Genomic DNA, 13,441 nt, shown 5'->3' on the forward strand with positions numbered 1-13,441 from the left:
TTGTCTCAATAGTACTGGGTTGATAAGGCAAGGGGCATACAGGCAGGGTTGGGAAATAGGCAGAAAAAAATATTTACCATCAAATAATTGTGGAGAGCCAATGTAAAACAGTTATGAAATGAATCAAGTGCTATGTAAGGTACAAATAAAATACTATGGCTTGTACCTTGTGTTCAGATTTAACAATGGATTATAGAAGGTTTAAAATCAGGAAAGGTGTGCATTAGGATTGTATCCACTCACCGTACTTATTCACTGAGCAAATCAGAGAAGCTAGATTACATGAAGAAGAATGTGATAGGCTTAGAGGAAGGCTTGTTAAAAACCTGGAATAATCAGATGACACAACCTAGCTTGCTGAAATTGAGGAATATTTGAAGCATTTACTGATGACAATAAGGATCTTTAGTACAGATTATAACTCAGTGTAAGAAAACCCAAATCCTTACATCTGGACCAAAAGGCAACATCCTCATAAATGGAGAAAAGGTTGAAGTTGTGAGGACCGTGTCTTGCTTGGATCCACAGTCAGTGCTCATGAAAGTAGTAGTCAAGGATTCAACAACACATTGTACTGGGTAAAGCTTCTGGATAAAGTCTCTTTAAGGCGTTGAAAAGCACGAATGTTACTTGGAAGACGTAAGGTATGCCAGAACAAAGCCAGGGTATTTTTAATTGCCTCATATGCATGGGAAAGTTAGACATTGGATAAGGAAGACACAAGAAGAGTCAGTGAGTTTGAATGACAAAGAATATTGAACGTGCCATGGACTGCCAAAAAAAGCAAGCAAACCTGGCTTGAAAGGAGTACAGCCAGAATGTTCTTTAGAAAGGATGACAATACTTGGTCTCAAATGCTTTAGACATGCTGTCAGGAGAGACCAGTCCCTAGAGATGGACATTATGCTAGGTAATAAAGAGACAGCAGAAAAGAGGGAAACTCTCAACAAGTTGGATTGACACGGTGGCTGCAACAATGGTCTCAAACGTAGGAGCAATGATGAGGATGGCGCAGGATGAGGCGAGGCAGTGTTTTGTTCTGTTGCACATAGAGTTGTTAAGAGTCAGAACCAACTCAATGGCACCTGACAACAATAGCCATAGATAGCAGTGCGCACGTCAAGGTTGAGGCATTATTTGAAGACAGTAGTAGCAGGTATGATTTGAGAATCGATTGTAAGTACACTTTCATGCAAGGTATTCTTATATATCCAATCTAAAACGCACTGCTGGCAAGTTAATTTTGACTCAGTGACCATAAAGGCAGAACTGCCCCATATTGTTTCTTAAACTGTCATTCTCATGGAAGCAGACTGCCTTATCCCTCCCTCCCCCATCCCCAAAATCAGCTAGTAAGTTCAAACCTTTTGGTCAGCAGGCAAGCAGCTAACCACGGTGCTAATAGGGCTCTTTTCTTATATACCAAGCACAATAAAACAAACCCGCTTAGAGTTGATTCTACCTCAAAGCAACCATCTTAGAATAGAGCTGCTTCCAAGGGTTTCTAAGGCAGTGAGCCATTACAGAAGCATACAGCCTCATCTTTTCTTCCACGGAGCAGCTGGTGAATTGGAACTGTTGGCCTTTTGGTTAGTAGCCCAGTGTTTAACCACCACACCATCAGGACTACTTTTTTATATACTAGTCGCTCTCACCTTATAATATCCTTGTGAAGCACCCGTAGAACTTGATAAAATTTTAAGCCTCATTCTCAGAGACTTTGTTCCAGTCAGAGTAAACCAAACCAAACCTGTTCCTAATTAGTTAATTCTGATTCAAGAGGCCTTACAAGACCATATAGAAATATCCCATAGGATTCCTGTGACTGTAATCTCTCTGTTTTAGAGTGGTTAGTTGGTTCAAACCACTGACCTTTCTGTTAGCAGCTGAGCACTTAGCTACTGCATCGCTGGAGCTACTCCAGTCAGAGTAATTGCATGTGAAACCATCTTACAGGGTATACAAAAGTGGTTGGTTTAAGTAACACTGACTACCTAACAGTTATTGTAAGTTATAATAGATACACAATGTAAGCCATTTAGGTTTTGTGAAAGAAACTTTATACTCTTACCGATGTCTCAAATGATAACTTTGGAAATTGTATAATGGATGGAATAGATGGGTTAAATGCTAGAAGATTAAGATCATTGGGAAGATTAAGATCAATAACTCAAGCATCTAGCTGTTGACACTACATATATCTGTCCTGTATTTTAAAGAAGATATTAGTATCCATAAAATTTTTTTGATACTTAATGAATTACATATATAACTAGCTTAATTATGATTTGATATGTGATTTATATCAATTAAGAAACCGATAGAGATTACACATTTTCCAAACTTTTCCCCTCTTACATAGCTTGGGTACTTGTTAAGACAATGGGTAGCAATTTCAGATACCAGTTTTAAAATTGCAAGCTGTGACCTATTAGTTTGTAATGAAGTTGATAGTGTGGGTCACTAATAAACTTATGTTGGTGTTGTTGCTTTGACGCTAAGGGAGCCCCGGTGGGGTAGTGGGCTATGCAGTGAGCTGTTAACCCCCACAGATCTGCTGTTCACACCATCCACACTCTCCACAGGAGAAAGATGAGGCAGCCTATCTCCTCCTGTAAAGACTGATGATCACAGAAACCCACAGGGGCAGTTGTACCCTGTCCTGTAGGGTTTCTGTGTGTCAGAATTGACTCAATGACAGTGAGCTTGCTCTCTTGGAGTGCAGTAAGAGTAAAATATTATAAAATGCACAATATCATCATACAGGGTAAAGGTATTCTTATGAAACATTTTTCTCTCTGTGTGTGTGTGTGTGTGTGTGTGTGTACACGCGTGCATATGGTGAATGGAAAAATTTCTTAGCATGAGTCGTAAAAAAGAAATAAAAAAACATGGGTTTACATTCTGCAAGTAGTAAATACAGAGGAACAAGAATTTGGGGAGGGACTCTGACACAGGAAAGGCTCAACCTTCTGCTCTTATAAATATGCTTGGAGAGAAACTAATACAAAGGAAACTCTGAGCAGTGAAGAAGAGTCATAATGAATGCTTTTAGCTTAGTGAAGTCAAAGAGGAGTAGTATTCAGGTTTGGTGTCTTGGAAGAGGCAGGATAAACAGGTAAGAAACTAGCAGAACCTCGTATGCTACATTTGAGGATTTGGGAGGTAATTAAACCATGTGTTTATGCTGAAAAATCAGGATTAGTAGTAACTTTTGGCTTATGAATTATACTAGCTTTTTCTAGGTTTCTTTATGTTGGATGCTTAGAGAGGATATTTTTGGCAATCATTTGATTATACGCTTATCTTCACTAATAAGCATCTGATAATCTAAACACATTTTGAAATTATGTAAGTTTCATTTTTTTAAATTCAATACTTGTATATTATTCCCTTCCATCTTTTTGATTTAGTCTGATGTTATACATCAGAGCGTGTATGAACTTATTCATACTGAAGATCGAGCTGAATTCCAGCGTCAACTACACTGGGCATTCAACCCTTCACAGTGTGCAGACTCTGGGCAAAGAATTGATGGTAAGAATGCTTATCAAAATACAGTCTTCTTAATTTCTTAATGTAATTCTGTTAGGGGAGGCAGTGAGCCTTGGTTAATTGCTGTTGCTGCTTGCCTTTGGGTTGATGGTAACGAATGACAGCTTGTACGTATCGTGTTGAACTACTCCATAGGGTAGTTTGGAAGCAGCATATCAATCTGCCTGTCTTCAGATATGCCTATAAATGGGCTCAGCCTTCTGACTAGTAGTCAACGCTATCACCCAATACTGTCAAGTTGAGTAGAACTGTCACAATGGGTTTCCAAGGTTATACTCTGCTACATGGCTCTCCCATGGAATGGCTGGTGGGTTCCAGCCTTTAGATTTGTATTCAAGCACTTAACCACTGTGCCAGAAGTCCTCCTTGTGGACCCCATTAGGGCACAAAATTCATGAACTTACAGAAGGAATGGAAAGACAATTTCTAGGCCTAAGCCAGGTTACGAGACCTAGATGAACTGAGGGTGCTTTGGCAGATGATTGGCATGGATGAGTTTCAACCAAGAGTACTGCCATAATAAGTACAGGTAGTCCCAGGTTAGGAAGAGATGTAGTGTTAATTGTGTTTTTAAGTCTTTAAGTGGACTTTGGAGGTGAAATAGAACTGTTGCATACAAACCTTATTTAGCCTTACCTTAGTGGAACAAAATGCTTGAAACCTTTCCAATAATTTAAAAGCTGTGCATGCAGCAAATGAATGATTATTATGGAGAATTTATTACAAGTAGTTATTGGTGCAGTCCTTTGACAGTAAGGGCAAATTTGCCTCACATTGAAGGATAAGAAGGCAGTTGCTAAGTCTCCTTGTGCGACACAAGGAATGCCTGTAATAAGATAATAACTCTTTTGCCATCATGAAACTTGGAGAGAATCTACAAGATTCACACAGGAGTTTATATAAAGTACTCTGTACTTAAAATGCACAAAATTAAAATGTAAAATACCATGTGTAAGTACAAATACCAGCAGTATTTCCAAAAATATATATGAAAGTGTTAAAAATAATAACATTGAAAAATATGCAAATTATTAATAATGATAGCTCAATAAAAATAAAAACAAGTAGATAATGTTTTACGTAGTAACAATCACAGTAAGTTTTGTTTCTTTTCAATGGCTCCCCATCTGAAAATGATTTTTTTTAATGCAAAATACAGTCTTCCACTTCAAGATTAACACCAATTTCAACTATTTAAACACTAAGCAGTTAATTTTATAGCAAAATGGAAAGTAAATCTGTGTTGATCTTATTTCTGCAGAAGCTGATGGCCTTTCACAGCCAGCCGTCTGTTATAAGCCTGACCAGCTTGCTCCAGAAAACTCTTCTTTTCTGAAGAGGAATTTCCTATGCCGGCTAAGGTGTCTGCTGGATAACTCATCTGGTTTTCTGGTAAGGGGCAGAATCTTAGAGTAACATTTAACATTAAGTTATAGAAATAAAAAGAGACAAGTTAAGTAAATTCATGTTTGAGTTTATTTATTAAAGAGCTACTCCCAAAGAGTTTGGATGTTGATTATTTCTCATAGGTAAAAGAAAAAACAGAAAGACATTCTATTCCTAAGGATAAAACAATACCGGTTGAGTGGAACAAGATATACCTTTGTATTTTGCTTATTAGGCTATTTTAAATTTTAAGATAGAGAACCACCTGGCCCTTCTATATGAACAGGATGCAGTCTGCTAGATCTAAGAACTACTAATAACTGCCACCGTGCAGACCTAGTGTCTATTCGTGGTTTCAGAATCCCTGTCTTGGATGAGCTATTCCTTGTGGCATAATCTGAACCACCTGGGTGGGATAATTATCAGGAGCAATTCAGACAGAACAGTCAGAGTGGGGTGGCCCATCCTCGGCATTTTTACCGGGTCTCACTCCACCAGCTACAGGAAAGGAGTTTGTTGCATATCCTTTTTGTGAATTACTAGGAATTTGAAATGTAGGAACCTATTTTAAATTAAGTAGTAGGAAACCATGGTTTTGGGAGGGAAGGTCATTTTTCTGACAGAGAGTTGGGTATTGAGAATATTTTTCTGGTATTGGTGACAAAAAAATTCATATTTCTGAGATTGAATTTCAATGTATAAAAATAGGGTCTTTTAATACTGGTACTCATATCCAATTAACATAACCAATCCTTAGTAGATTCCCTGGTTCCCCGAAAATAAGACCGTGTCTTATATTAATATTTGCTCCCAGAGATACGCTAGGTCTTATTTTAAAGGGATGTCATATTTTTCCATGAAGAAGAATATGGTACACTTTTATTGTTGAACAACAAAAAAGGAAATTTATTACCTGTATATGGTATGGTAGTAGTCATCACAAACCAGCATAACCAGACAAACTGTGAATCCTACAGTATCAAGAATTTCTTGTTACTATTATTTCCATGTACAACAATCTGTGGTACATTTACTCATTTATTCAATGACAGTCATGTCATCATCTTCTGGAACATAACAATCCAAACCCTTATTTTCGGGAGTTCTTATTTTCGGGGTATGTCTTACTTTCGGGGAAACAGGGTAATAAAGTTTTAATCAATAAGCTGATTGTATTAATGTACAAATTGCTGTACTTTCTGCTTGCTGAAGCTATTATTATTACTGTTATATAGCTGTGCATTTTTTTGTTTTCATAATGATTTGTTTTTGCATTTTAATAAAATTTTACTCTGATCACTACATAGATGATTAGCACACAGATAAGTCCTCACTGCCATCAAGTTAATTCCAATTCATAGTGACCCTGTAGGACAGAGTAGAACTGCTTCTATGCAATTCCAAGAGTATAACTCTTTACGGGAGTAGAAAACCTCATCTTTCTCCTTTGAAGCTAGCGGTGGTTTTGAACGGCTGACTTTGCAGTTAGCAGCCCAACTGTGTTACCACTACAGCACCACAACTCCAGATAAGTCATATGTTTGAAAATTAATGCTTATTTGATGACGTCATCTTTTCATTTGGGAACTATAGCAAGGCACTGTGCTAGGTGTTAATAAGTGCAGAAAATGATACAAGGTAGAATCAGGGAGTGGCTCTCTTTTTTTAACAATCCCTCAGGTACTCCTTATAACTACCTTTTGACGTATTCTTCTAATACTACATAATACCTTCTGTATGCTGCATTATATCACCATATAAAGCATTAGTTATAATAATGGGCTTGCTTTGGAGAGAAAAGCAAAAGAAGGTAGCAAGCAGTTAACGGCCTCAGAGATTTTATTTCTGAATTATCAAGAGCCCTACAATTGATCACAGAGTTATGGGGGAACTATTTTAACCTGTTAATTTTCATGAACTATTTTTTATTTCTTAAGGCAATGAATTTCCAGGGGAAATTAAAGTATCTCCATGGACAGAACAAAAAAGGGAAGGACGGATCAGTGCTTCCACCTCAGCTGGCATTATTTGCAATAGCTACTCCACTCCAGTCACCATCCATACTGGAAATTCGAACCAAAAATTTCATCTTCAGAACTAAACACAAACTAGATTTCACACCTACTAGTTGTGATGCAAAGTAAGTGAAACTTAATTAATCAAATGCTTAGTTGACTGCAGAAAGTCTCTTAGGGTATAAATCATCTAGTATAGATCATGATTCTGGTTTACTGTTATGTTTTAAACCAAAACCCTATATAATGTTTCAAGATCATAATCTTTACAAGAAGAGCTTCATCTTTCTCCACAGAGCAGCTGGTGGGTTTGAACTGCTGATCTTGTGGTTAGCAGCTCACGGTGTGGACCACTACACCGCCATGGCTCCTTTGTGGTTATATTATGTATATCCTCGTGTATGAGTTTTTCAGCACATTTTTAATACTGTTTTTGTGGTAAAATTAAGTGCCTCAGCTGATATTCGGGTCAGCTTATACTTGAGTATGTACGGTATCTATAATTATTTTACAATATTTTAGTCTAGCCTCAAAGGGTAAAATAACGGCATAAGGCTCACTCTAACAAAAAACTCAGGCTAATTGCCATCGAATCCTAGCAACCCCTGTGAGTTTCCAAGACTGTAATTTCTAATGGGAGTAGAAAGGCCAGCCTACTTCCTGCAGAGCTACTTGTGGGTTAGCGCTGCTGACCCTGCAGGTTGTAGGCTCACATGACTTATTTTGCAATTTTAAAATACTTCCAATCTCCTGATGCTATTTATTTGCTAGATTTTCATTTTTACGTCATATAAAATTTATTTTTAGCTCTAGACATTTGGTCATCTTTGGAAAATTATGAAATAGAGCCTGCTGGTAAACATACACACCACCCATAGTTTTTCTCCTTTCAAATATGAGAAGTCAGAGAAATAATATGATAAACTTTACTCAAAAGAAATGAAGCATAAGCTTTATGAATTTCTATGCACATAATTTGCTGTGCTAGATTCATCTTTAGTCACCCATATTTTTGTGATCTTTATTCAGAAGAGCAAACTAGGCCCAAACTAATTTATAGTTATAAACCTAAACGAAGGAGCCCCTGCTATTGAGCCAATGCCCGGACATGGGGTGAGGTGGGGGGCATTAGCAAAAGTTAATGTGATAGTTATTTCATACCTCCTAATTTGAAATTGTGAATGTCAGGTAAATATAAGTGCAGAAAGTACCAGAAAACCAAAGAATTTATCTTAGTTAAATTTAAATTTCATTCTTCTTTTTTTTTTTTAACAGAGGAAAAATTGTCTTAGGATATACGGAAGCGGAATTGTCCATGAGGGGATCTGGGTATCAATTTGTTCATGCTGCTGATATGCTTTATTGTGCTGACAGTCATATCCGGAGTAAGTTAAAGTGATTTAGAACCTAGCAAGGAAAAAGGGGCGTTAACGCCAGACAGTGCTCTTTATTCATGAGCTGCCACACAGGAATATACACTATGCAAATATGTGTTCCTAGAATGATCCTATTGGTATTTAATCTTTTCTTTCAGTTTTTTTTTAAATCAATTATTGGGGCTCATAAAATACAGAAATCAATTGTGTAGAGCACATCTATACATTTGTTGCCCTCATCATTCCCAAAATTCGCTTGCCTCTTGGGTTCCCGGATTCAGCTCATTTTCCTTTTTTCCCCCCTCCTCCTCCCTTCCTCTACCCCCCTCCCCCATGCACCCTTGATAATTTATAATTATTATATCTTATATTAAAGATTCATTTTTAGCTGAAATCAGATAAAATTAACTATTTCCATTGAATAACGGCTATGGTAAAAAAAATAATTCTCTTTACCAATAAATGAAATATGAGAGAACTTCACAAAGTTTATGAAAATTGAATTATAAGTTAAAAATAAAGAATATGAACTTTATTTTTCAACAAAGGCTCCATTAAGTTTAAAGATATTTTTGTAAATGCTGATAATCAGCCATTTTAGTCCATCCCTAGAAATGTGAGGGTCCTGAGAGTTTAACCATGTCACTACTGTCTTTGTTACATTATTAATTGGCAAAATAAAACAAAAAACAACCTGGGAGCTGAGGAAATGGCATTAGGGTTGCATCTTATTTCCCCTGGCTACACTGGGGAGAAGGAGAATCCAATTTCTCATCAGTCCAAAGCCAGTAGCCGCAGGCAGTGGTCAGACATGCCTCTACCATCCATTCCTCTTTACCCTATTCTGATGCCAACGGTTCCTCCGATGGCACTAAGCTGCTCTGCAGGGCTCGATAATCTGTGGTTGTAGATAATATTCAGGTTTATGGGAATTTATTACAGTGGTAAAGATAGCTTTATGTCTACTCTGCCATGCTTTGAGCCATAGCTGTCTAATCTTTGACCTCTCAGCTACGAGATCCCTTGGGATCTGCCCTTTGGGGCCAGAATCCCCACTTGCCAGCCTTTCTCTTGATCCTGGTGCTGCCTTTCTGCTGGGTCTCATGGTCTGTGTGGTGAGGCCTCGGCTGCTTTGAGCTGGGACCTCACATGCACAACACAATAGTTCTTTTTTCCGGTTCCTGCTTCTGAGATAGCTCTCTAAGTTAGAATCTTCTAGATCCTAGTTGCATGCTCCCTCTCAGTTACCTGGTGGGACTTACAAACACTAGATGGAAGAATTGTGCCAAGCATTTCCAATTCACTGCAGGTCCCCATTAAATATTTTTAAGATTAGAAACAAAAACAAGTCACAATCAGGATTGTAGGGTAAATGCTGAATAGTTTTACATTGAAACTATTCCAAAATTGTCCTTGATGACAAAAAAAGAAGAAGGTATAGGAACATTGTCCTGAGGACAGTGAAGTTTTCCTGGATATTTTTCTGGTAAAGTTTAGCTAACTTTCACAAAGCAGTCACTTAACAAGCAGAGTTTTGTTATTTAGAGCTCCAGAAAAATCAACAAGGAAATGTATAGAGCATCCCAAAATATCATTCCCATGACCTTTGATCCTACTGCTCTGTGTTTGCTTTAACTGGACCACTTCCATTGCTTGGTAGGCATTGCTTTGGTTGTATTTTGTCTTCAGGGTCATACTGGCAAAGCCGGGATTCATTACTTAACTACGGTTCTTTGAGAAATGATTTGGACACCCACCAGGCAGAAAACTTCAACTATCAATCAGAATTGTGTAGGCTGGAACAGTTAAGGCATGCACAAGAACGTTGCCTCAAACTGATGTGCGCAGCATCCCATCATGCTTAGAACAAATTATCCATTTGTAAACTGATTTCTTTTGGACATTGTCCTATAAACTTTCATAAAGCATGAATGATTTCACTATAAATTTGATGTTTGTCTTTACATCCATATTAACTGAATTCATGCTTCTCTGACAGACTCTTTTTCAAACTAATGTCTTCCCCTTCTTAGTCCTTTAGACTAGATTCTGCTCAGAGCATAACAAGTTTATTTTTGTGGGGGGAAAATGGAAATTCATGCATATTATTTTTCATAAACATTTATAGATCCTTCATATATTTATATTACAAAGGCTTTGTTTTTAGTATTTTGATTTAAGGGGTTGATAACTAATTTAAAAATTTTTATTTTAGTGATTAAGACTGGAGAAAGTGGCATGGTAGTGTTCCGTCTTCTTACCAAGGAAAATAGGTGGACATGGATTCAGTCAAATGCACGCTTAATTTATAAAAATGGAAGACCAGATTATATCATTGCAACGCAAAGACCTCTCACGTAAGCATAAAGACTTAAAAATGCTTTGTGGTATCATTTAGTAGCATTATTAACTGTTGTATTTATAAAGCTTATGTGTGTGTGCTATAAGAGAATTTAGTGTGGAAATGAAGAGGTAACTAAATGTATTGTTTTTATTCATTTTATTTAAATGCTGTTGTCAGGTTGGCCTGACCCCCAGCTACCCCATGCACACATCTCAAGTACACGATCATCCCCATGACCACTTGGGGAAGTAAATTGCCACGCATTTCACTGTAGTCTGTCTCTGCTGAAACTATTCAGCATCATAGCAGCTTGCAAGCCTTCCTGACAGATGGGTGGAGGCTGTATCAGAAGTGTAATGGCCAGGAATCAAGAATTCTACCACAGAACCACTAATGCCTTATGCAAATATTCTGGAAAACAGTTCTGGTTGATTTTTACTTATGGCTGGAGGTAAGGATTCATGCTGATTCATCCCACTCCCCCTTACCTGGGTATCCAGTTGACTGGTAACATTGGCCAGACCAGGTATTGAGAAGCCACTTTCCTACCACGGCACTGCAGTTCAGTTGGTTGTAGATGTGCTGCAAATATTTTCTCCATGTATGAGTTCATTTGCTGTTCAAAAGTTTACATTTTAATGTTGTCAACTTTGCCAGTCTTTTCCTGTATGTCTTCTGAGCTTCCTGTTTTAATTAGACATGTCTCTCTTAAGGGAATATGACCTGAGCATGGAATTCACAATTGTGCTGAATTTTTAGGACAGATTTAATTTTTGGTTGCTTAAAAAAAAATTCAAAACTATCTATAGCAACAGTCATAAAGATATGTAAGCCAAGATAAAGTTGATGCTTGTTCTTTCTTCATGTGAAATATTTTATTTTAAAATGTTGGTGATATGCGAACTCTCCTTAGTATTGCAAACTTTTTGTACACGATTTTAGAGAAGAAGAAGGAATCGAGCATTTACAAAAACGGAATATGAAGCTGCCTTTTATGTTCACCACTGGAGAAGCTGTGCTCTATGAGGTCACCAGTCCTTTCCCGCCCAGTATGGACCCCTTACCAATAAGGATGAAAGGCAACACGGGGACACAGGACTCTGCTACTAAGTCCTCTTCAAACACAGATTCTCTTAATCCCAGTTCTCTCCTGGCTTCTTTGATGCAACAAGATGACTCTATTTATCTTCACCCAGCTTCAAATTCTGTAACCTTTGAAAGAAAAATTTTAAGCAAATTAATGAATGAATGCAGCAATTGGCAGGACAGTGTTACATCAAGGGAAAATGAGAATATCCTGAAGCACGAGCAAAGTAGTCAGTCTCCAGAAATAATTCTCTCTGGAGACCATGCAGATGTCTTTGCAGATAATAAAAATAGTGAGTTGTACAGCATTATGAAACACCTCGGCATTGATGCTGAAGACATCAAGCACATGCAGCAGAATGAGGAATTTTTCAGATCTGACTTTTCTGGTGCAGATGACTTTGGAGATCTTGACATAGAAGATGATGTGCTGACATATGTCCAAGAGTCTTTAAGTAAATCTCCCTTCGTGTGTTCAGGTTACCCACAGCAGCAGTCTGTGCGTCTGAACTCAAGTTGTATGGTGCAGGAACACCAGCAGCAGCTACAGCACAAGCAAGTAGGGGAGCAACAGCAGCAACTCTGCCAGAAAATGAAGCATATGCAAGTTAATAACATGTTTGCAAATTATAACTCTAACCAGCCGGTGCCTTTTAGTTGCCCTCAGCAAGACCCACACCAGTATAATGTCCTTTTCGACGTACATGGAGCTAATCAAGAATTTCCCTACAAATCTGAGATCAGTATGATGCCTTATACACCAAGCCTTATTCCTTGTAATCAGCCAGTGTTTCCACAACATTCCAATTATACGCAGTTGGACTTTGCTGTAGGGAATTTCGAACCATCCTCGTACCGCAGTACATCTTCTAATTTTGAAGGTTTTGTCCATTGTTTACAAGTTCCTGAAAATCAAGAGCATGTACTGAATCCACAGTCAACTCTAGTGACCCCTCAGACATGTTATGCTGGGGCCGTGTCAATGTATCAGTGCCAGCCTGAAAGTCAGCACACTCAGTTGGACCAGAGGCAGTACAACACCACAGTCCCTGGCGCTCAGGCATTTCTAAATGAGGTAAGAGTGTCTGTCTAACTGAATAAACCCTGCCCGTACTGTATCTATAAGTATACCACTCTATAGACTCATTGCCATCTAGTGGCTTCTGACTTAGAGGGCAGAGTAGAACTTCTCTTTGGTTTCTGAGCCCATACATCTGTACTGAAGCAGAAATCATTTTTCTCCCACAAATAGAGATGAGTTATAAATTGTCACTTATTAGCTCTTATTCTTCCCTATGGTGTTCCTGTGAGAGAGAATTTCTACCTGTGTCAGTGACTACTTTCTTTGAATAAATCAGTAGTTTTCCCTCTATCTCATTAAAGTAGCATAACTTACTTCAAATATGAAGGAGAAAGAAATGTCTGGCTCATCGAACAAATAATATCCTATATGGAAGCTGAACTAAGCTACCAGGTAAAATGACTGTGTCTTGAATAGGACATTTGATGAATCTCCTTGATTTATGAAAAAGTATGTGGCCTTAAAAAATTCAACCTTTCAAAGCTCAAATGTTTTAAATTGGGTTAAGATGAAATACAGGTATACTTTTCATAGAATCCCTATAAAAACTGGGAATTATTTCTGAAATTCACTTGTGGGCTCTTCAGTGTTCTCTGCA

General features: G+C 37.9%; 1 protein-coding gene across 1 annotated transcript in view; it reads left to right on the forward strand.

Annotated features, from left to right (window-relative positions):
* AHR (aryl hydrocarbon receptor) overlaps positions 1–13,441 on the forward strand; it is a 57,172-nt gene that overhangs the window by 39,608 nt on the left and 4,123 nt on the right. The window contains exons 5-10 of the mRNA XM_045288654.1: positions 3,414–3,537; positions 4,817–4,947; positions 6,879–7,081; positions 8,232–8,341; positions 10,548–10,689; positions 11,619–12,837. Coding sequence (XP_045144589.1) covers positions 3,414–3,537; positions 4,817–4,947; positions 6,879–7,081; positions 8,232–8,341; positions 10,548–10,689; positions 11,619–12,837 — 1,929 coding nt within the window. The remainder of the gene's footprint in view (positions 1–3,413; positions 3,538–4,816; positions 4,948–6,878; positions 7,082–8,231; positions 8,342–10,547; positions 10,690–11,618; positions 12,838–13,441) is intronic.

This window comes from Echinops telfairi, unplaced genomic scaffold (genome assembly GCF_000313985.2).
Source record: "Echinops telfairi isolate 266 unplaced genomic scaffold, ASM31398v2 ScPeMD7_23;HRSCAF=83, whole genome shotgun sequence".
In the NCBI taxonomy this organism is placed as follows: Eukaryota; Metazoa; Chordata; class Mammalia; order Afrosoricida; family Tenrecidae; genus Echinops; species Echinops telfairi.